Here is a 24,685-nt window from a genome sequence, read left to right on the forward strand (position 1 = left end):
GGACGGTGGGTTTGAACCATTCGGGCAGGAAAGGGTTTGTTAGGCTGCGGTCCCTTCAGAACGGGAAAAGGAAGGAAAAAAGACGGGTCAGCTAGGCTTGTGGCAGCAGAAAAGCCAAAACTGCGGCAAACAAAGCAGTTGGGAAAGCGAGGCTGGGGGAGCTCCGCCGGGATGGTCGGGGCTGCTCCCTTCGGCGAGCGATGATCTTTGGCCGCATTCCAAAGGTAGCTTGTGCCCGTTAGGAGCTCGCCTACAGCAAGAAAGCCAAATCTCAGTGTTTCGTCGCTGATTCGTTCCCAGGGAGTTTCTGGGTTCAATAAACACCGTGCCAGGGGTGAACTGCAGAGAGACGCGCCGGCGCCAGCAGCTCCCTTCCTGTGGGTGCTGCCGCAGGTCTCCCTCCTCCCTGTAGAATGACTGAGGGTGAGGAGCTGAAGTGCAGCCCTATTTCACCCTGCCATCTTTGGGCTGGGGAAGGCAACAGCTTGGGAATTCAGAAGTCGCAACTGTCCCTGGCCCTCGCGGAGGGAAGCTGGGACGATCCCTCTAAAGAAGAGGACTTGGCCACCACCTTGCAGTCTTCTGTAAAAGAGAGCAGAAGCCCAGCCTCAGAAGCACGGGCTCCTGCAAGTGTCCAGAGACAGGAAGACGTAAGAAGGAAGGCTGCAAGGGGTGTCACTGAAACTGCGGGAAAAACAAAAAACTCTCCAACAACATTTTTAATGTTAGAGAGTCAAGGCATTACTTTATTATCTGGCCAGGATGTACCACAGGAATCATCTCATCCACACATAGCGCGGGTGTGCAGAGAGAATCATTGCACGACACATTGCATTTACTAGATTTTTCAGATCTTTTATACGGTCAAAACTCATACAAACTAATTGGGTCAGTGTTCACTGGTCTCAAGTTGTGTAGTTCTTAGTATTTGGTCTCCTACTGGATGCAGATTACTTCACTTCCGATGTTAATTAGATCTTCATTGCTTGATTTTCTTGTAAGTCTTTTCCGGAGGAGACTCTTCCAACTCTGCCAGAGGCGGAGTCTGGGGTAGATGTTCATAGATGGCCGCTGATGTTCTGTTGATGTTCCGTCGATGGCCTTATCTTGTTGGGGCTGCTCCCAGTCTGTTGAAATGCTGAGTCCATCAGCATTTCACCTAGAGAAACAATGCCCTGGAAAGAAGCTTCAGTTCCCTTCCCCTGGAGCAAAGATGAACAAACCTGGCGAAAGTCATACATAGAAATTTTTAAACTGGTATGTTTTCCAACAGGGGGAGCGGTCTGGAGACCTCGATGAGCTTTGGGGGGGCTTTATCACCTCTGTCAAACAAAAACAGCAATAAAGCTAGGGGCAGGTCTTCTACTTTGCCTGCCATTTTTCCTTGTCGAATTATTTAAGAAAACCTGGACAGGCTGTCCTACCAACTTTACCTCTCCAGTCCCAGTGCCTAATTCCTGGCCTCTGGCTTTGGAAAGAACCTTTCTTGCTGTACAATTACACTGCTACCTTTGCAGCCCTGGTGACCGACATAAAGGGAAGGTTCAGGTTTAAATTGTGATGAGGATGCACAACAGCAGCGGCTCCAATGTAACCAAGACAACTGATCTTTATTAAACTTTGCCCAACAAGAAAAACATTAGGGAAACTCTTAGAAAGCAGCCATCATAAATGAACCCTTTCCATGTATTAAGATAAGAAAGTCATTGTTTGGAATCCAAAATCCATGCTGGAAAGCTAGTAAATGTCAGCTTCACAATTATCTCAGCAACCTTTATCTGGTTCCTATGTGTGCAATGCTGATTTCATGAAAAATTCACATATTATTTTCTTCATATGATCCTGACTTGCTCAGTGCCCAGGAAGTTGCACCCTTAATTCTGACATTTTGCAGGCTTTGAATGATTGATTAAAGCATTTAAATAACATACATCAAACATAAGGGTGGTGGTGGTTGTTAAATGCAATTATTGTTGTTTAAATGTAATTATTTTTACATTTTGACTAATTATAAATGGATATTGTTAATGGGAGAACAAAATTTGTTTATAGGGGTTTGATTTCTACAGTTATCAGGAATAAACAGAGCAGGTAATGGGTTTGGCAATAAAATGCCAGCCTTAGGCATAGACCAGATTTAGCACCACCCTTTCTCTTTGTATCACACTTCCTTCCTCCCACGAGCTCAGCCCACTCAAAACCTGCATCATTTCTTCCTATAAAAGGATGTGCCTGTTTCTGCTCAGTTTTCTAAAGCCTTTATTTCCTAAATATGCTCCTCAGTGGGAACACTCCTGTTGGATTTCCAGGCGCATTTTATCACTCTTAATGGGATGGGTGGGGATGGAAGAACTGAAAAAGTTGGGTGTTGATTTCAAGTGAAGGAAAGAGGCCCACAGTGAGCGGTGTGTGAACAGGAGGGTGGAGAGAACTGGGATAGTGAGTGGGAGCCTCTGGGTAAACAGATGATGTGGAAGAGCAGTGTGGTCCTTGGGCAAGCACACCCCTGGAAGAACAGGTACTGACTGCTCTTTCTCCACCTTCCCCTTTTAAAGGTTTTATTCAGAAGGGAAAGGAGGGGGAGAGGAGGATTATTATTTTTCTTGCTTATTTAAAGTTCCTAAATCTCTAATGGACTTTAGTTTCCCAGTACTTAGCTTTCAAAAAAACAAAAAACAAAACCAAAAACAACCAAAAAACCCAACCAAACAAACAAAAAAAAAAACACAAAGAAACAAATAGCCAACAAACAGAAGGATTTTTCTGCAAAACCTCGCTATGTAATTTGGGCATCTCTGCTTTATATGATGTGCACATTTTTGAAGTTGAGATTTCCCAATCTAATTTGCATAGGAACTTCTTCAACACAGCATTCATGAGATCTACCTCTTTCCAATAAAGGACATTTTTTGCACTTAAGAGACCAAAACAACACTTTCCCCTCCCCCCCACCCCCCTTAGCTGTAACACGCAGTTGGCTCATTTCTGTGATATTCACAAACACCATCAGGTTTCCTGCAAAACTACTCTAGTCATAATGTCTTTTCCTTCTGAGAGATTATCAAAGACCTACTTCCCCTCCATGTATTATCTTTTATTTGTCCAAAACTCCAATATCTTTGATTGCCTTGGCATTACTTCTTTATCCTTTTCTATGTTTGCAACATCATTACAGTTAATGCCAAACAATAAATTTTATTTGCCTAACATTTCCTCCGTTTGGCCTATTAACTAAAACAGATCTTGCAGCTGGGAATTGGGCACTCCATCCCTTAGAGCAGCAGGAATTTCAAAGAAGCTATCCCCCAATCTGCTCAGAAATTCCAAAAAGACAGGTCCTAAGCCCACCAGCACTTTCTCCATTGTCACCCAAACCCTTCTGAACTTCGGCTGTAAGATTGTAAAAGCCCAACAAATGTTTAGCTTATGTACCAGCTAAAATATCTGTAACCTTTGTATACAGATTCCTCAAATATACTTATCTAAGACATGAAGGAAGTTATCTTTGAGCTTCTCAGTGACCTGAGAACCAACCACTCAATTCAGTATCAATTCAACATGAAGTTCAATTTTGCAGAAGTATAAATCTACACCTAATTAGACACTTCCCTTTTTACATCCCTCATGGACTCCCCAGCCATATTGTCACACATTCTCAGTAATGTCACAATGCCTAGGGAATGCAGATTGCTGTAGATTGCTGAGCACCTTTTGAGGCCAAGACCTCCAACACAGAAATTTCAGCCCAGGGCTACATGATGGTGCTGTTTACCACCAGCTTTTGTTTAAATTTTAAATTAGTTTCCATTACATGTCATCTTCCTTTCCCCTAGCCAACATGAAATTATTTCTCAAGACTGCACAAGAGGCCTGGCCTTTTTCATTGACACAGTTATAGCCCTCAGTTGGTTACAATTGCCACACAGTTCAGCCAACCTGCACACGCCCATGTTACCCAGAGCTCGGGGGGGGGTTCTTTATATATTTTTTTTTCCTTCAACATTTGTTTCATTATTTCTCTGTATACCAAATACAGACTTTCTGGATAAAAATCTCCAGAATCATCTTTTGCCTAAACCACGCAGGCCTGTTATATTAAGAGGTATTAGTGAATACATCTCTATGCTGATGGACCTTTATTTAACTCTTTCAGCTCACACGTAGCTTCAGGTAGCTTCCCGGTAACTCGGGGATTGGTGTGAGTGCCAGTTCAGTGGGCGCTCGACAAACAGGCCCGTCCCCGGGAGCCCTGCCAGGTCCGAGAGCCTTGTGCGAGCGGCAGCAGCATCCACAGCGTGGGAAATCCTTAGGAACCCCAGCATCGCACCGTCGGCGTTCTCTCGTAGCTCTAGTTACCGCCGGAACATCGCACCCCGCCGCACAGGAACCCTTGTTCCGTGATTTACAAATGCTGCCGGGCAGAAGGCGGAGGAAAGACGAGGAGTCCCGGGAAGGCGCCGCGGGCGGCCGAAGGGAGTGCGGTGCCGCGGGAGGAGCGCGCCCGCGGGGCCGGGGCCGGCGTGGCCGTGGGAACGCGCTCAGGGCCCGGACACCCCTCCGGAAGGGCGCGCACCCGGCACGGCCGCCGAAGGCGCTGCCGCGCGGCCCCACGCGCGAGCGGCGTGTTATCCCTCGCGCACGGCCGGGGGAGGGGCGGGAAGGGCGTGGCCCGGCGGCGCCCGGGGAGCGGAACTGCGTCGGCGGGCGGCTCCGGCCAATCGGCGGCGCGCCGCTGGCGGGGCGTCGCGAGGCAGCTGCACCGGGCGGCCGCCGCCGGCCCTCACGGCCCCCCGCGCACCGCCCGCACGGCCGCGCTCCGGTATCGGCCTCGCGGGGGCGGGAGAAGAGCCAGGGGAAGGGGCAGGGGAGCGTGCGCCGCCCACGTGATGGGCCGCGGCGGCCAATGAGGACGGCAGGAGGTCGCGCGTGGCGGGCGAGGGCCGCGTGGACCAGGGCGTTGCCGGGCGGCGCGCGGAGCCGGCGGCGCGCGGAGTCAGGTAGGAGCCGCCCGGCCCCCCCTTCCTCCCTTCCGTCCGTCCGTCCTTCCTTGGAAGTTTTTCACTCGAGGTGGCGCGAGGCGTGCGCGCGTCACGTGAGCGCGGCGGCCGCCCAATCACGCGCGCGCGCGCTGCCTGTCCGCGCGCTGCCGCCGCGCCCGCTTTTGAGGCGAGGGGGTCGCGCGCGGGACGGGAACGGGACCGGCGGCCGCGAGCTCCCTTTCGCGCGCCCCCGCGGCGCTCCGTCCAGGGGCGCGAGCGGGCGGGACCCGGGGGCGCGGGTAGTGGGTAGCGGCCGGCGGTCACCTGACCGGGGGGGTTGTTAAAGGGACCGAGCGGCATCCGGGCTCTCCAGCCGGGAAGGGTCGAGGAAGGCCCGGCCCCGGGCAGCTGCCGCTGCTCCCTAAGCCATCGCTCTCCCAGGGACCGGCCCCCCCGTGGGGGCGTGGCCGGCGCCACCTGTGAGACGGGGCTGGGCTGCCGGGAGAGCCTTTCCCGGGAAGCGGCCCTGGTGCCCCTGGGGTGCCACAGGCCGGCGGGCTGGCCGGGGGCGGAGCGGGGCCCCTCGGCCGGGGGCGGGGCGGCCCGCGGGCGGCGCGCGTGCGCTCCGGCACGTCGCGGGGGGCGGCCGCGGGGGCGCGCGGGGCAGCGGTGCCCTCGTTGGTGACCTTTAGTACCGTCCCGTTTGAAACTCCTCGTCCTGAGCTGATGAATTTAAAAGGGAGTCGAAGCGCGAAGGCGAGCTCAGTGAGGAGTAGGTAGGCACGAGGGTCAGCGACTGTGTCAGTAGCTCGGGGAGATGAGTGGTTTCCCATTACGTGGTTGGAGTGTATTGCCCGACTTCTTAAGTTGTCAAGTCTTACACAACAGTCACGCTGCATTGCTCTTGGCGTGAACTGTGTGAAGGCATGGGCCGTCTGTAATCGCACTTGATGGCATCGGCTAGAGCCCCGAAGATTTGAAGTTGCTGCAGGCTCTGAAAAGCGAGGGCGGATGTAAAGAAAAGGGCAGACTGATGCTTTGGTCTTGTCGCTTGCAGGTGTTCTGCCCGATGCAGCTGCAGTACGCTTTCAGTGCCCTCAGGCACAGTGCCTTGTGAGTTTGTACTGAGGACTGGAAAGGGAAATTGATTCTGCTTTAAAAGTATTCCTGTAGGTGAGCATTTTTGTGCGCCTTTATGTGGCGAAAAAACCCCATATTTCTTAGGTCTGGTGGAGATGGGCAGCATTCATTCACTTCTGTATTTCATCTAACAGCAGCTGGCTGTTAACCTCACGCATTGCTGGCTCAGTATTGGTGCAGATGCTGTTGAGCCTGCCATGGTGGGGAAACGTGCAACTGGAGGAAACCACTTGTGAATAAACTTTTTTGGTCACCTTCCAGAAAAAAAAAAAAAAATAGGAAGTTCTTTCCCTTTGACTTTAGACCACTTCTTCATTTATACACAAATCCCCTAGATCATTTCTGAAGTTCGTGGTTGTTTTTAAAACCTGGTTTCCTAAGGAATGGGAAGTCCAAGACATTTTTCTTACAAACAAATGGAGTAGGTCTCTGCCTAGTGGTGTGAGAAAGAGCTCTTCCGTATGAGGACGCTGTTGTCTGTTTGCTGTTTCATACACGGCAGAGGATCTACAAAACAAATTCAGCCATCGCATGTGCATAGGGAATAGTGTCATTAGCCGTGGCACCAGCAGGGCTTACTTCGTGTCTTATTCTTCCCTAACTAAGGATGTGTTGTGCTGTGTTGGTTTGCTTTTTTTAAAATCTTTTTTAAGACTGGGTAACCTTAGAACAAAGAATCAAGTTATGATGGTGGGGTTGCTCTTCTCTCTCCACACAAAAATGGAATGTGCTTTCACTGTTGGATTTTGGCTAGTTTTAGTACCTGGAATAAATCCTTGATATGTCTTTTGCTGAACTGGATAAGGAAGAATGCAGTGAGAATGATGTGTGTGAGAAGGACGATGAAGGCATGCCATGAGAAGAAAGCAACCAGAAGAAAGTTCTTTTGTTTTAATTTTTTTTTTAAATCAAGCCCGAAACAGAAAGGCATTAAAGGAATGTGAACAGCATAAAAGAGAGAAAATGAATGTGGGAAACAGATAAAACCTATGTACAATAAAAATGCATTCTTTGTTCCAATCATTATGTTCAGGAAAAGCCAATTTGGAGAATGACAAGACTGTGACCCAGATACTGTTAAACTAATACATGTGATGTTGGAATTGTGCTGTTTTGCTAACTCTTGTACAGTGCTTTCTGCAAATGTGGTGTGGTCTGCCTGACCACAGAGTAAGTCAATAAACAGTAATGAAGATGGATATAAACCTGGAACACATTGCCAACAGTCTGGGCTTTAATTGCGTCACTTTCCTTTTCACCATAACTTAGAAGGGGAGTACAGGTTCCTTGGCAGTTCTAACTTGCTGAGCCATTGTTAACTGTAGCAATGAGTATTGCTATAAAAGAGCTGAATATGTAGGATAGTCCTGAACTCAGGTGAGGGCTTTTTATTTGCCTCATTTTTTTTTGTCCTATGATACAGACAAAATCCCCAGCTGAACATTCATGTATGTGATAAATGTTCCCCATGATGGTCATAAAGGGATTGAAATTCATCAAAATGCTGCTATTCCTGCTGATTATAGCTAATTTCTGCCAGTGTTGCATGGCAAAAAGCATAAAACATTGCTTTATTGTTTTATTTTGTGATTTTTGGTAGTTAAAATAATAGTATATTAAAAAAATACAGCATTCACTGAATGTATGAGTAATGGGCATATCACTGAGTGATGAAATATGGGAAGTAATTAAAAAACTTTAATCCAAATGTACCATGTTGTATACAGATAAAAAAGAGCATTTATTTCTAGTTAACATTGGCTTTTCCCCCTGCCCTCTCGCCAGTGGTTCATTCTTTACAGAAATCACAGAATAATTTGGGTTGGAAAAGACCTCCAAAATCATGGAGTCCAACCTTTGACCCATCACCACCTGCCAAGCAGACCATGGCACTGAGTGCCACATCCACTTTGGTGTGTTTCCATTGTGCAGTCCTCAGTGTTTGGGAAGTGTTTCCCAAAAGTTCAGGTAACTCTTGAGAGATGCAAAATATTGTGCATTATACGTTGCAGGATTAATGCTGTTTGACAAACTACTGACTTTATGGGGAGCTGGAAGTTCGGGCTCCGTGGCATGGTATGGGTGTTGGAGAGGTGAAGCAGGAGTTCTCCCTCCCCTTCACCCCTCAGGTATGTGCCCTCTTCCTCCAAAAGCAGCTGCTGCTCTTGCAGGCATGTACCTCTCAGTTGGTGAAACACTTTCTGAACTACCACCTATTCATCCTGCAATAGTTGGGGCTCTGAGTGTGAAGTGAATTTGGTTTTAGTATAAAGCAATGCTCTGGGCTGAAATCTGGCAGTGCACAAGCTGTGTCAGACTTTGTGTGGGGATAAGTGCTTTCTGACTGCAGCTGTGTTTCAGCATGTTTGCATCAGTAAGAAAGCTAAAAAAATTTTTTTAAATGTCTGAAAAAATATTTTTTTCCTGCAACAGTCCATTTCTTTCAATATTGTTTTTCTTAATCTCATTTTTTGGCTAGATTCTGCCACCACTTTCATCTTTTATCTTCTTGGCACTGAATTATACTTCTTCACTAAAGCTAAAGAAAGAATTTAAGCTAGTTTCCTATCAAAAATAACATTACATAAACTTTTTTTAAAGTACATTTGGGCTGGGGTTCTGTTGCTTAAGGACACAGGTCTGGAGCTGACATAGATGCTGCTAATTACTAAAGACATCCGTGTGCAGCAAACGTTCAACTCTGGGAGACTACTATTTGTCCGGAGAAGCAGTTGGAGGCCAGTGGGGCTAGTTACAGCATAGAAAATGGCACTAGATACCTTTCTATATGCAGTTTAATCCAGAGTTTTGGTTGGATTAACAGAATTTCCTGTGGGGTGCTGCTGTTAATCATTCTCCAAGGTGGCAAAACATTGTCTAAAGAAAGTATGTTTTTTGTATTTTAACTCTTCTAGTGTGCACATTGCACAACGCTTCTGACTGTAACATTACTAGGTTTTCAGCTCTTTAAATGCTTGTGGATTTTGGTTTTTTGGTTTTGGTTTTTTTTTTTTTAATGGCCAAAGTTTTGGATTTTTGAGCCCAGTCAGGGCTGTCTGGTCATAGTGAGTGATAAACTTGTAGCCTGCTGTAATAAACTGCTGTCTGCCGCTGTGGGTGTGTTACAGTGGCACAGCTGGTTTTGATAGCTGTTGTTTCCAGCTAGTGAGCGTAGTTTCAGCTAGTGCTTGTTTTTAGCAACTGAATTTAAGAGCTTTATGCTCCAGTAATGCTCCCGTAGTAAGTGTCTTTCAGACTATACTGTGTGACAGAAATGCCCTGTCATGTATCTACTTGTGTAGTAGCAATCTTTGTATTCAGGGGATTGCTAACATAAAATGTGATCGACACCTCTTCTGTGTTTTTCACAAGTCGGCAGCTGTTCTGTTTTGCTTAACTATGTATAGTTACATGTATATATACTCTACAAGGTATGTTGTTCTCTCACATGAACATCTTTAGTGAAGCTTGGGACTTGTGACCCTCCAATTCCTGATTTGTTACTGAATCTTTACCACAGGTTAGACATAAGAGTGGCTGAAGAACAGTTTGTTACTGCAGCTCTAGCATTTTCAGTCTCTTATTATATATAGCATGTAGGCTTGAATGGGTGCTTTATAGCACAGCACTATGTAGGTGTTACTGAAGGGAGGAGTGTGATTTACTGGGTGCTGAAATGCAGCTTGTAAAGACTGTAGTTCATACCTTCAAGGGAATATGTCTGAAAGGAGCATTTGGGGGAAGAGTGTACTTCTTGGTGGTGAACTTGAGCATCTCAAATACCTTATACCAGCCACTGAGGGGATGGTTGTAACTCCCTCTGATCAGGGAGGACAGTATTCAGTAGGTTCAAACCAGCTCATTTCTGTGCTGCCAATTCATGTTTAGCACAAGCAAGTCCTTAAAACTGGTGTTTGTACTGATCTAAATGAGATGTTGTTCTTTACTGCAGTACTGCAGTTTCTTATCAGCTTTAAGCTTCTTAGAACTGGGTTACTTATGCTGGTGGGAGTCTGTAGTACTGCTGTGACTTCTACCGATGAATCTGTTCTCTTGATAAACCAGGGGTTCAATTTTGGTGTGGGCAAGCATTTCTACTTGCCTTAGGTAAAATTGTAGCAAAATCTCTGGCAATGTCAGCAGTCTCTGGTTTGTTTCTTTTATCATCACTGGAACAAGTGGCTTGTGGGCCATGAACATGGGGCACTGTCTGCTCTTCAGTTCTGTGTCTGCTCTCAGTTGTACAAATTACTCTCTTGCTGAAAAAAAACCCTACTTATTTTTGTACTGTCATTGTTCAGAAGCAAATTGGTTAATACAAAAACAGAGTTGCTATCCTGTGGCCCTAAAACTTGATGACCGTTCTACAGAATATGTGATGACTGTAGGTATAAAATGACTACTCCTGAAATTGGTATAATTATTTCTGACTGGATTTGTTACAGGAAAAATACTGTGCTGGATCCAACAGCTTGAGGCTGTTGCAGCTCCACACCCCCAAATATGACCAGTAATAAGGCTGAAAATAAATTGCTGGTAGGCACAAGCCCATAGAGCACATGCACACTGACATTTACATGTAAACATGTCTGGTCATACGGATCAGGCAGACACATAGATACAGGAGCACAGCAGAGACAGCCATATCCTGTTCCCTTCCCTATCTGAGGAGGAGGAGGTTGCACACATATATGTGTGTGTGTGTATACATATATAAATTTATATATTTATATGTATGTCCTGGGTAGATACCCTCCAGCAGCTGAGCTTAGGCACTCTAGGTTGGTTCCTGAATTCCAGTCTCCCTGGTTGCTGGCATGTGGACACGGCAGCTCCAGAGCCAGAGTGCTGTTCCCAGGGCTGGCACGTGCTCTTTCTCAGGTGGCTGAGACTACCCTGCTTACCTGATGTCCAGCACCCCTCCACCCACATGACCCTGCCATTAGAGACAGAGGTGTGCATACATGCACAGAGCCAGTGGCATTCCCCTGGGCCTCTATACAGACCCACCTATGTTAATGTTTTGATGCACATTTATCAAGTTTCTTAAAAATGTATTTTCTTTAGTTCTGTGCTTCTGAGATAATTTCCTATAGCATAAACTTACGTTGCCAAGAAATCTCCAAAGAGGTGCTGGCCTTTTGTAATGTTGCTCTTGTTTTGCCCATTTTCAAATAAGGCAAAAAACCCCAAATAGATTGAGGAACAGTCCTGACAAACTTAAATTTTTGTAACAGTCAGTGCAAAATTCGGGTATGTGGGTGAGCCTGGACCTTGGTGTCACCCTGATAACTGATGTCTTTGCCTTCTGGCACCATGTGTAAGCCTCTGTCGTTTCATAATGGATGCAGTGTTGTAAAATAACCTTAATGGAAAAAGGGATTGGGGGGTGGGGGGTGGGGGGGGGGGGGCTTCATGGAGGCGTTTCTGTCTGCAGCCGAGATGCATTTTAGTGTGAATTCCCTTAACATCCAGAATTCTGTTTTAGTAGGCCTATTGTCAGGTGTTTATAACATGTAATTCCCATGGTGTATGTGAAGGCCTGCCGGGCTGGGCATGGGGCGGCACCTGCTCTGTGCAGTTCTGCGGGCGGGAGGGCTCTGTCGAGGCCGTGTCAGAGCTGCGCTGAGCCCGGGCTGTTCGTTCGCCAGCGCGCCCGTAACAGCGGCCAGAGCCCGGCTCCGGGGCGCGGTGTGACAGGTCTGTGTCAGCCCCCTCAGAGTCACGGAGCCCTTCTTCAGCTGCGAGGGTCAGAGTCTGAGCCGCGCTTTGGCCGGTCAGAGAACTTGCTCAGACGATGGAAATACCGCTGACTTCGTTGCTTCCTCAGCTGAGGGTTTCCCGGGGAAGCGGCCGGTTCCTGCCGGCGGCCGCGTTCCGAAATGTGGAGAGGCGCGGTGCGCGTTGCCTGTGCCGAGAGCGGTGTTCCTTTCCCGGAGGAGGCGGCCGCTGCCCTGGGAATGGGAATGGCGGGGCGGTGCCGCCCCGCTCGGCCCGCCGGGGAAGCTCCTGGGGCTGAGGCGGCGCCGGCCCCGACCGCCGGGGGGCGCCGTGCGCCGCGGGCCTCGCGCGCACTCCTCGCGCGGGCGCGGAGGGAGGCGGAGCCGCGCGACCGGGGCCTTCGACGGCCGCCGGCGCGTGAGCGATGCGCGCGCGCGCCCGTTCGAGAAGCTTCCCCGCGCGCGCGGCGCTGCGCGGGCCGGGCCGGGCCGGACGCCGGGCCCTGCGCGCGGCGCGGGCACGTGACGGGCAGGCGGGAGGGAGGGGGACGCGAGCCCGCTATACGCCTGCGCGCGCTGCGGCGCCATGACGTCAGCACGGTGCGCACGCACGTTGTCCCCAGCTGGCGGACACACGGTCCGCGTGAGAAAGGAAGCGGGAGGCCGCGCGCGCTTCGCGCACGGTAACGACCGGGGAGCGGGGCCGTGCCGGGAGCAGCGGCCGCCTCGCGCGCGAGTTCCGCGCGCCTCTCCGCGCGCCCTCCGCCCGCCCGCCGCTCGAACTGCGAAAATTGACACCAGGCGCGGGCACGAGGCGGCCGGGCCCGGGCCCGCCGGCCGCGCCCCGGCGGCCACGCGAGGCGCCGTTGCGCGCGGGCCGCCTCGGGAGCGCCGGCAGCGTCCGTCCCGCCGGGCAGGGCTGCGCCGGGTCCCGGCGAAGAGCGCCGCGGCTTCCCCACGTGCGCGCGTCCCGCTGCCCTTCGCCAGCCGGGGCGGGAGGTGGTTCCGGCTCCCGCTGCTCCTGGGCGGCCGCCGCAGGCGGCCGCTGCCGCTCTCCATCCCGAGACTTCTGGTTAGGGTCCGACCGGCGGGGCCGGGGAGGGGAGCGGGGGGCAGGTGGGGGGGGAGGAGGGCGTTCAGAGCGACAAGTGCTGCGCTCGGCCCGCAGCCGTGACGCCACCGGCTCCGGGCGGGGCCCTCGCCGCCGCGCCCGGGGCGGCCCCTTCAGGTGCCCGCTCGGTCGGTCGGTGTTGAACGGCGGCGCGGCGCGCGCCATGGGGCTGCCGGCGGCAGCGCGCGGCGGGTGGAGGCGGGTGGGGCAGCCCCGGGGCTCGCGCGCTGCCGCCGCTCCGCTTCCCACGGTGCCTCCTGGTGCCCGTCCGCCCCGGAGCGCCGTGCGCGGCGCCGCGTCCCGGTGGCCGGGTGGGGAGTTGGGCTGTTGGGTTTGTTTGTTTGAGAAGGACGCTCTCGCGTCTGAATGTCGTCCCGCTTTTGGCGGGTCTCAGTGCGGCTTGTGAGTGGTTTTGGCTGCTGCTTCTCAAGTACAAGGTCTGCGTGTAGAGAAATCTCTGAAGCTGTTTAGAACTTCAGCTTTCACAAATACACGTGTTTCCCCTGAAAGACTGGTTTGGAGTCTACGTGCTATAATGAAACAGGCTACTGTGTGTCACCAGATGTAATAAAACGTATGAAACTGCTTTCTGGTAACAGACCATACTAGTGGTGAAATAATGTAGATTTTGATGACTCTAATTGCACATAATAATATTTTAACCTCGCATGTCTCAGACTGACTTGATACTGTGCGTGGTGCCTGCAGTAGAAATAAATGCAGCGGTATAACGTAAGAACTTTAGGTGTTGGAGAACAGGAACTGTTACTCTGTAGGTCTTTATATGCATAGAATTTTAGCTAAACTCATGGTTGTTGAAGTTTTTTGTCATTTTTTTTTCTGGTATGTCTTAAGTAAGATAATTTAATCTAGTAAATTTGAAATAATCAAGTAAATCTAAAGCTACAGGTGTTCCACATATCTTAAACCATGTCTGAAAACCCTTTGATAGTGTGTTTCCTTTATGAGCCAATACAGTTCTGGTGCATACTGCACAGCATTAATGTGAACTCACTTTCTGACTGTATGTTTACTATACAAATGTTAGCTTCACTTACCTTGCCAGTATGGACCTCTGAGGGACACCACTTGTCACTAATGTCCCCTGGGACTCTGAGCTGTTGATCACTACCCTCTGGATGGGACCAAACAGTCCAGCCATCAAATCCATTTCTCTCCAGTTTGAAGAGAACTTTGTGGGGACTGTTTCAAAGGCTTTATGGAAGTCCAGATAGAGAACATCTGTAACTCCTCCGTTGTCCACCAGTGCAGTCACTCTGTTGTGGAAGGCCACTGGGTTGGTCAGGCAGGACTTGTCCTTGGTGAAGCTGTGCTGGCTGGCCCAAATCACCTCTGTCCTCCATGCACCTTAGCATAGCTTCTAGGAGGATCTGTTCTATGATCTTCCCAGGCAGGTTAGTAGTTCCTAGAATACTTCTTTCTACCCCTTTTTAAAAAATGGATGCAGTATTTCCCTTTTTCCAGTCATCTGGGACTTCACCTGACTACCATGATTTCTTGAATATTATGGAGAGTGGCTTTGGCACATCAGCCAGTTCCCTCAGGACACTGGGATGTATCTCAGCTTTTAGCAGTGGTGATTAATTTTGGTCTCTGGTTCCCACCAGCTAGATACTTGATGTAAGAACCAATAATTTTCTGTCAGTGTTGTATTCCACATACAATAAGGATCAAAATACAAACATCTGGATGTGGAAATAGGATTCTTGTGAGTTACCAGAAGTGCATATTTTAAATTTTCACATAGAGAAATATACAGGCTATTTGAAAAATGAAGTAGTTTATGATCTTTAGTTACAGTGTTGACATAATCCTTAACTTGGGAGGTAGACACACAAAGGTGGAATTGTGTATATGCAGATAAAAGTAACTTCCTTAGTTCCTTAAACAGTGATTATGTTAATCATAACAGTACAAATGTTTTCTTGTTTTATTTAAATTATTTCCATAATTGAGAAGATAAAGGAAGCTAAGGCAGCCCAATGCTTCACATTTGTCCATTTAATCTTAGCTGCATGGCCTTTTGGGGGTTAGCTTGTGTCTTTCGCCAAAGCTTATCCGTTTGAAGTATTTTGTCCCTTCTTTTTCTCTCTGCCCTTGACAGGCAATTAGAAGTTCTTGGGGTTGGTGGGGGATGTAAGCAAATTCCAAACACAAACTTAGATGATTTCAATAAAGAAATTCAGAGAAAATGTTTTTAACTTTCCTTTTTCCTTTCTCCCTTTAAATTTTTGACAAGTTGGAGACCTCAGGGGACTCTTCTTTCTGGCAAGACTTTCGCCGTTGTGTCAGAAATATGCCATTCGTTCTCATGAAAACTCCTGCATGTTTTGCCTGGTGTTGTTAAGCGAATGATCTGCAGAGTAGAGGTAATGTCAGAACAGATTGCATAGAAATACCAAGCAAAGTAAGGAGTTCTGATGTTGCAAAGCCTATATGAAAAAGCAATTTAAAGGTGTCATAGCCCCCATGTCTATATGGTCAAAATTATATACACACATGCAGCTTTGATTTGTTACACCCTGATTGTACTGTGTTTTACAGTACTGATTATTTTTTTAAGTTCTTAATGTGGAGAGCTATTGCAAAAAGAATATCTTACGTGACTTAATTACTTTTTTAGGCTGTATTGGAATAGTTTTAACTGTGTTTTCCTTTTCTTCCAGAATGGTGAACACACATAAAAGATTATCAGAACTCTGTAGAATTTGCATTTGGTTTGAGAGCTTGTGAGAGTGCTCATCATGGAGAAACAGCAGATTGTCTTGGCTAGCCGGGATGGTGGGACTGTGTCTGGTGTAGCGCCTGCTTTCTTTGTCATCTTGAAACAACAGCAGGGAAATGGAAAAGCTGACCAAGGAATCCTCGTAGCAAACAGTGATGCTTGTGCTCTCGCCAGCAGTGTATCAACTCCAGTCAAACCCAGAGTCAAGACCTGCCTCCCAGCTGACTGTGTCTCAGGGGGCATCACTGTCACCCTAGATAACAACAACATGTGGAATGAATTCTACCATCGTAACACAGAGATGATCCTGACGAAGCAGGGGAGGCGCATGTTTCCGTACTGCCGATACTGGATTACAGGGCTGAATTCCAGTCAGAAATACATCCTGGTCATGGACATATCCCCTGTGGACAATCACCGATACAAATGGAATGGCCGTTGGTGGGAGCCCAGTGGAAAGGCAGAGCCACATGTTCTAGGGCGAGTGTTTATTCATCCAGAATCCCCTTCCACTGGCCAGTTCTGGATGCACCAGCCAGTATCCTTCTACAAACTAAAACTTACCAACAATACCCTGGACCAGGAAGGTCACATAATTCTGCATTCTATGCACCGTTATCTGCCACGACTTCACCTGGTGCCTGCAAACAAAGCCACAGAAGTCATTCAGCTTAATGGCCCTGATGTCCATACATTTACCTTTCCACAGACAGAATTCTTCGCAGTTACAGCCTACCAGAACATCCAGATTACCCAGCTGAAAATAGATTACAATCCTTTTGCTAAAGGGTTCAGAGATGATGGGCTGAATAGTCGACCTCAGCGTGATGTGAAACAGAACAGCAACTTAGAATTGGTAGGAGGTGATGTTTTTAGCACTCCTGCCATTTGTGGTCACCCTGCTGAAGTCGATGCATTAGAAGTGCATCAGAGAAGTTTAGATTCTTCATTCATTGGTCAAAACCCATCAGACGTTGAGCTGGATAAAGAGTCCTTTAATGCAGAAGGAGACTTCCTGGGTCTCCTGGACAGTGACCTGCCTTCAGGTGTTATGCCAAAGCTAAAACAAGAAGTCTCTGAAAGGTGGGTTAACACTGCATTTTTAGTACAACTGCTGGTTAAGTGGGATGTTTTGTAAATAAATAACAGGATGCTCAGTGTACAGGTTTACAGCTAAAGGTTGCATGACCTGAAATGGCAGAACAGTTAATATTACTAGAAGCTTTTCTTTGCTCAATCATGTATCAGTCTTGACTATCTAAGGCGTCTGAGGAATGCAAGAGTTCAGTATTATTTTCTGTGTTGCTTTAGCTCCCGTTGTTGAGAAGCACCGAGGGATTTCTTTTAACCCTCTTAGCATTTTAGAAGGCTAAATTAATTTTTTCAGCGTTTTAGACAGCACATTGCAGTTATCAAAACGCTGCCTTTGCTTTTAGGGTTGCTCACCACTGTGACGTGCTGTCTCTATCTATAGCTTCAGTTTTCATTAGTGAAAGTGAATGGTGTGTGGGTATTTAGGTTGGGCACATGTAGGGATTGCTGCAAGGCAGTTGTAACTGGCAGCAAGCCACTGTTTTGTCAATAACTGCTTGGTGTGAATTCTTTTATTCCATGAAGAAGTATGAGGTAGCCTGCCTGTTTGTAGTCAGTTGCCTCATACTTGCTGTGAGGTAAGGGAAGTACTTCAGAATAACTTGGTTTTTCTAAAGCAAGCCTGGCAAAACCTATTATTTTACTGCACTTTCACTTAGTTATGAAAATCCAAGCAGTAGACGAGAGCAGGCTTAGTGAATAGTTAATGTGCATGTAGAGATACTTTGAATGCAAAGAAATGACTGAAAAAAATAGAGGTTTCTTTTCTGCCATGTTGCTTCATGTCACTTTGTTAAAATACCAGGCTTAATCTGCCAAAGATGTAGTGACAAAAGCAACCTTCATAGACCAGTACACAAGAGAATAATTTAACTGCAGGATATCAGGATGATGTTAATGGTGAAATTAGAGGTCAGTTCTTACAGGAGAAAAGTTATATTTGTGATGTAATTGTATTACTGTACAACTGTATTATACAAAGGCTGTATTACTATACAATTGCGCTGTGTTTTAGAGAGGACAGAGGTTCCCTCAATTGTTTTTTTGTCTGGCAAGAAGGATCTCCTTGCCTTTTGAGTAACTTTTGAGTAACTTGAGAAAAACTTCAAATTACAAAGTTATCCATGCTTTGGCACTTTATTGAGTTTATTTGTAATAAATCTTAAGAGTACTAGACTAGTTTTGAGTTCTAGAGTGCCCAGGCCTTTCTTTTGCAGTATTTTCATGTGTCAGTCTATTAGAAAGAAGGTCTTCTAGACTTATTTCATTCTCAAAAAAATGCTGTTCTAACCCATCTTAAATACTGAAAATGCACCAATGACAGAGAGGATGGGCTTTTTTTAGTTCCTAAAACCATGGAGAAGGGTTTGGATAACTTTGCATATTGGGAGTAAAACTCAGAAAATAATTATTATCAGCTTTATTTTGCTTTCATAGTGATACTTCATTTGCCTGGAGAGGGTCATTGAAGCAAATTTTTTTGAGAACTATTTATTCCCAAGGAATAAAAAGCATTGTTTTAAGGACTCAACGACCTTCCTTAAAAATAGCTGATGCAAGTTGGCAGATTTAATTTCTTTTGGTGCAGAGCGCGTTAGATTCCTTCTCTGGTTCTGCCTCCAAGGCAGTTGATCTCTGAAAAGTGCTAAAAGCTGCGCAGACAGGAAAAGGCTGCAAAAGATCTTTCTGTTGTCTGGCTTGGAAGCACCTGCCACTTGATGAATAAATGATACTGCTGTCCTAGAACTACTTTCAAGCATTGTCCAGCTTTTTGTTACATGTTCTTGTAATCTGTGTGAAAAAGTCAAATTCTTTACTTGGAAAGAGAAAATTGATCTTATCCAAGAAATGGTGAAAGTATCTTTGTAAATGCTGGAGTTTTTCAGAATATTAGTTCTCCTTCTTTCTTCTGAATCTGTTCGCTGTGTTTTCATGCCATACGGTTGAGTTTAGATGTATATCAGCCTTTCAAGGACAGCACTGAGAGTGTGGCATTTTTCTTTCTCAAACCAAACACATTAATATTTACATATTAATGAAGTCTGGGCACTATGGGTTTTTTTGTGGTGGGCAAGCTCTTAGTAGTACTTGATAGGCACTATCTTGCTTTTAGGCAGGGTAGTGATTTTTGCTGAGCTTAGATTTGAGTGAGAAGCAAGTTGGAAACTGCTACCTGTCAGATAATCCTCTGTGAAATAAGTGGAATTCCTAGTGCTGTTGAGGGTGATACTCCCCACCAATACTTAATTCTTCTGGCGTTTTTGAGAATAGAACCATGTTAAAGGTTGCATATATCGAAGAGTAATTTTAATCCTGAGTTATTAGAGGACTTCAGAAATAAAGGACTATTTTCTTTATCCACAGTATTATGTGGGTTTTTTCCCTCCTGCTTCTGTGGTCTGATAGTATGTTTAGTTTAATTAGATGTGTTGTAAAGAAAACAAATGTTTGAGTTGTGGATACTTCTATAGAAATGCTTATGCCTGGACACACTCAGATGTTTAGGCCGTGGAAGGTACCACAAACAAACTTTACTGGTTCTTAGGTCTTACAGGCTAATGTACTCTTTCTCCCTTCCAAGGTCTTTTGAATTTCCTTCTTCAAAAATAAAAAATCTGTGGGATTTTTAATGCTCCAGTAGTCTTGTTACTCTAATTTAGTTGTCTTGTGCTTAGTCTTGACAGTTCGGTTTTTTTCCTTTCTTGCCTTTGTTTTGGGAGAAGAAGGAAAGTGATTATCCTTCAAACCTCTGCCATAGATTGCTAGATTAATTCCACAAGAAATCAGATTCCCCCTGTAACTCCTTCCAAGTGTATTTTAAAATGATGTACCTACAAAAAAAAGTGTCTTGGTACTGTCAAAGAATGAGCATCTTAATGGTTTTTAATCTGGAAAACGCCAAAAAGGCAATTTCTCTTGCTTTTGTTGTCATATTGCAAGGGTGCAAAATACATTACTTGGGCTATAAGAAAGTTGGTTTAAATATGAGCATTATTCCATATCAGGTGAAGAAAGAGCTAGTTAAGACACTGTTTCACCATTTTTACCTGATCTTGGATTAAGTTCAGTATTTTGAGAGGACAAACTTTGATTCATCTTCCCATAGATTAGAGGAAGAGAAGTTTCTGTGACTACTTACGTTACCGGTAACTTTACGAACTAAGGGCCAGATGAAATTGCTTCAGTGTTAAAAAGCAACTTTTTTATTCTTTGAGAAGGTGGTTATTGCATCAGAATTTAAAAACAGCATTTTGTGCAAATCCCTTATCTTCTCGTGCATATACATGCATGGGTCATACCTCATGCTTGTCACCACCTGGCTTATGGTTGCATTATGCAGAATAAAACAATGTTTTTGTCTAGAAGTTTCAGTGTTACAGCATGGTTTTTTGGTTTGGATACTGTCCAGATCCCTAATAGAAACGTGATCCTTAGCTTGCATGTACACACCTTGTAATAAAGGAAAATTACTAGAGAAGTCCAGGTTTTACTGGGCTTCCAACTGGAAACAGTAAACTCAGATGAGAAATTTATTTGTGGCTTGCAAGTTTGCTAGGGTTTTTTGCCTTTTTATTTTCAAGAATTTTAAGGTAGCAGAGCTGATGCATCTAGCTATATTTAATTGTGGATCAGCTGTACTGAATCAACCTCTTAGCTTAGTATTGTGGCTGGATTTTCAGCTGCCAATAACCTATAAGTAGTCTGTCTGCATTTCTTTCACGGTAAACTCACTGACCGAGAAAAGCTTTTTAATCTTACATTTCACATTATTAATTAAATGAAGGCTAGAAAATTTCTAATAGACAACTCACTGTCCAGAGAAAACAGTAGACAAAACAGGACCGGTATCTACTTTACTGCTGCCTGCTGTTCCCTCACAAGTCATGTTTTGACTTAAGCTTAATGCTGGTTACTTAGTGTCCTTGTGAGTTGCAGCAAGTTTTCTAGATGGCTTCTCTTGTTCTTTAGAATTTCATATGTAAATATATAAATCTGTATCTTGACTGTCAGCACCCTGTTTAAATACTGCAGTCTTTCTTCATGAGGGGAATACTCCCAGCTCCCTGTGTCCCAGCTTTTCTCCCTTAAGTATGTCCTCAGTCTACACTGGAAGGAAGCAGCTTCTTCCTCCACTTCTTTTCCCCTTTCTTGATTCCAGCTGTGGGTTCAACTGAGCATAGCACTTTAAAGGGGGAGGGGTGGATAATATTAATGATAAAATATACACACATACATATATACATCCAATATATGTAAAGTAATATTCACTGTATATAATATATTAGTACTACAGTTATGTTAAATTTTATTTGAAATTTTCATCATTAATGAAGAATTTTACTTTTAATAACATTTTAATACCATGAAATTGACAATAATAATTTAATGTAATTAAAATTATATGCAATGTATCATATAATAAATTTTAAGGTATTATTGGAATACTGTGTGATACATTGAGTAAATAAGTCCTGACTTTTTTTTCTGAGTTCTATTCTGGATGTGAGTTTCTGGCTTCATACCTTAGCAGTTTTCTCTTATGACAAGGAGCTGGGTTCTGATACACTAAACAAAACTGGTGACTGTAGTTCTTTGAGTGATGTGTCTGGCCCTCAGAGAAGCCCATCATCAGAGTGTAGCTGCTTGTACTGTTAGTCTTCAGTATCTAATGCATGCTATTTTGAATTCTGGTTAGGTTAGTACTCAGACCTAGTGGAAAATGCAGCAGGATTCAGTAGGATATTAGTATTCTGTAAGTGTTCAAATAACAGTTGAATTTAGGAGTTGTCATTATGTGGCTTCAGCATGCATTAACTAAAATTTTGGTGCATTAAGGGCTCACTTGGCTTCGTACTTGCAAGCACAATGGCTTTAGTGTCTTAATGAGATACACAGCAAACTAAGGCCACTTCTTGAGCATTTCAAATATGACAGCTTATCATGAGTTCATGCTGAGTAAAAGAGGAAAAAGTGCAAATGTCACCCTGATATTCGCAAGGAAGGAAGTTGTGCTGCTGCCTTCAGATAAGAAGTTGGATTGTTCTTAATAATGGCAACTTCTTGGGGTTTCTTGAGTGTTTACTTCTAAAAACATAAGCTTGTAAGTGACAACTTATTTAGCAGACTTATGTCTGGGAGCATTTTGGAAGCTTTTTACAATATGTAACGAAGGATTATGGGAGATGGCGGAATTGTGGTGAAGGAGATTTCATAAAGATCTTATGTTGTGTTTTGGTTTTGTCCCCTCCCTCCCACCCCAGTTCCATTGCTAGCAGTTACGAAAGCAATTCCCGTGTGGCATCTCCACTGGACCCAAATGGACACTTCAATGTAGTCGTTAAAGAGGAGCCAGTAGATGACTATGACTACGGGTCAAATATTTGCACACAAGAAATAACTGTGAAACAGGAAGACACAGATGAAGAAACTGATGAGTATTCCAACACTGAGGATGATGATCCCATTGTACAAAAACACCTAATGAGACGCCATGAAACAGATGGAATTGATGGAGAATTCAGGTCTAGGAAGCGTATGCTAACCAGTCCTTCAGGCGTTGCCAAAGCAAAAATGTTAAAACTGGATAGTGGTAAGATGCCTGTGGTCTATTTGGAACCTTGTGCAGTCACAAAGAGTACAGTGAAGATATCTGAGCTGCCCCAGACCATGCTTTCCTCTTGCAAAAAGGAGAAATCACCTTTGGGTGCAGTCCTGGATTCCTTGCCCATGTGTTTTGAAAATCACAAAGACTCCTGCTCAGGCACAGTCCCTGTGCCTGAGGAGTTAGTTATGAAAAAAGAATCTCCTGGGAGTAAAATGTCACAGAAATACTGTTCAATCGGAGAGGCCCAGTGGGCTGTATCCAAATCACCTAATTTTAATCTCAGGGGCTCAGTAAGTTGTGACTTTCCGGATAAGGAGATGTGTGGCAGAAAAAGGCCTGGGGTACTGAAGAACCCTATGTCCCTCAAAGGCTCTGGTAACAACCAAACCGCCTTATCATCAGTTACAAATAAAAGAGGAAGGCCACGGAAACTGAAAATTTCCAAGGCTGGTCGACCACCTAAAGGTATAGGGAAAACTGTAGTAACGAGCAAGAACACTTCTCTGGGGCCTGGCAGTATCCTTCCAGATGTTAAACCGGACCTTGAAGATGTTGATGGTGTTCTTTTTGTGTCCTTTGCATCAAAGGTAAAATCTCACTGTTGTGAGTAAAATCCAAAAACCTTTTAAAGCCCTTTGTGCTTACAAGCTGAAGTTACATGTTCTTTTAACCTGAGTTTGGAGTTCTGTGGCCTCTTTCCAAATCTGTTCGTATTTTGACCCTGTGTTACTTATAACATTGTCTTACTTCTTCTTGCAGCTTAGGAAAAAGTAGTGGAACCTAGAGTTCTGTATAAAAAAAATGCATGCTTGTTTATGAAACAGTCTCATGTTTTGAGTAATTTGGTGATATTTGATGTGGCTTAGTTTGCATCTAAGTGTTTTAAGGCATCTTAACTTACTCAAGGCTCTTCATGTATGTAGGAAGCTCTTGACATTAACACTGTTGATAGAGCTGGTGGAGAAGAATCACAGAATCTTCAGGCTCCCCTGTCGACTACAAGTGATCCAGGTACTTTTTTTTTTTTGTGAGTGGCTCTTCCCTGCAATAAGGGAATTTGTAAAGATACACTGAAAAATAAATAATGAAGTCAGTTTTTTTGCATGGCAAATGTTTTTTCTATGTTCTCTTATTTTTCGAGTAGATTGTCAAGCAAGGATACAAGTACTGGAAAAGGAGTTGATGGAAGAGCTGAAGACCTTGAGGCATAAACAAGTAATACATCCTAGCCTTCAGGAAGGTAAGTGGTGGAGTGGTGGTGTACATACTGCTGCACCTGGTTGATCATTACACTTAGTCATACTGAGCTGATAATTTCCTACTGGTGCCAATACTGTATATGCCTAATAAAGCTGGGACCTGTCTTTTCATTTGCACACATTTCTGTTGCAAACTAGAAAATTGGGAGGTGTCAAAAGGTGAATCCTGACTCTCCAACAGGAGAGCAAGAGTCTGCATGTTATGTGCCTCTTGCAAAAGTTGCTGAGCCTTCCAACAGTGCCTGTTTTGTAATGATGTAAACCTGGTTGAAAGCAGATGGAGTTGGTTTTACTCCTTCATAAAAGTAGGCATTTCCTGGTACTAGAATAGCTAGAGATCCGGGAACACTTAACTAAGACTACATTTACTGTGTTTTGAGTCCTGATTTCTTTGAGTCCCTATTCATCCTGTTCACTAGCCATGTGAAAGGGCCAAGCTGAGGTACTTGCAGTTTGTGATCTATTTATATGCAATGTTATCTTGAGGAAGATGGAGGAAAGTCAAGGATCCACAGATTGGAGCTTCGTGTTCTTTCTACTGATGATGTTGAAAGACATCAACAATAGTAGTCCTGAGACCAATGGCATTAACATAGGCATCGAAGCAGGTGATGAAATTATTGATACACATGGAAGTGTTGTACTTCATACTCCTGAGGTTCTGGCACTGAGTGTTTCAAACACATAACTGTAATACTGTAGGGACTGAGACTCCGGGTACTTATCTTGACTCTGATATGAGCTGTTCTGGACCCTCACAGAGCTTCTGTGGTGAAGAACATTGGATTATCTTGAATGGTTTATGCATGGGGTATGATGAGAACTAGCAATGTTAAGCCTTTTTAGGATTTTATTGTGGACCTCCTAGGTGTTACCTTTACCCAAGAAAGTATGATAAAATTGCAGTGTGTTGGCAACCATGGATAGATTGGCAAGTACAGCACTAGTGAGGGCTCTTTTACTTATGAGATGATCCTGCAGCTGGGAACATGTACAACCCACATGCTTTTTCTCCAGCTGAAGTGTGAGTTGC

General features: G+C 45.4%; 1 protein-coding gene across 6 annotated transcripts in view; it reads left to right on the forward strand.

Annotated features, from left to right (window-relative positions):
- The first annotated feature begins 4,750 nt into the window (after window positions 1-4,750).
- The window catches only part of MGA (MAX dimerization protein MGA), a 59,229-nt gene continuing 39,294 nt past the window's right edge, over window positions 4,751-24,685 (forward strand). For 4 of the 6 annotated variants that reach the window (XM_082284473.1, XM_082284477.1, XM_082284478.1 and 1 more), the window contains exons 1-6: window positions 4,751-4,997; window positions 15,211-15,340; window positions 15,638-16,779; window positions 22,050-22,980; window positions 23,317-23,404; window positions 23,538-23,633. In XM_082284473.1, the coding sequence (XP_082140599.1) occupies window positions 15,716-16,779; window positions 22,050-22,980; window positions 23,317-23,404; window positions 23,538-23,633 (2,179 nt within the window). In that variant the 5' untranslated portion in view covers window positions 4,751-4,997; window positions 15,211-15,340; window positions 15,638-15,715. Of the gene's footprint in view, window positions 4,998-12,476; window positions 12,523-15,210; window positions 15,341-15,637; window positions 16,780-22,049; window positions 22,981-23,316; window positions 23,405-23,537; window positions 23,634-24,685 lie in introns of those variants that run through there. The other 2 variants (XM_082284474.1, XM_082284475.1) reach the window with 2 other exon arrangements.

Source organism: Coloeus monedula (genome assembly GCF_965178545.1).
Source record: "Coloeus monedula genome assembly, chromosome: 6".
Lineage (NCBI taxonomy): Eukaryota > Metazoa > Chordata > Aves > Passeriformes > Corvidae > Coloeus > Coloeus monedula.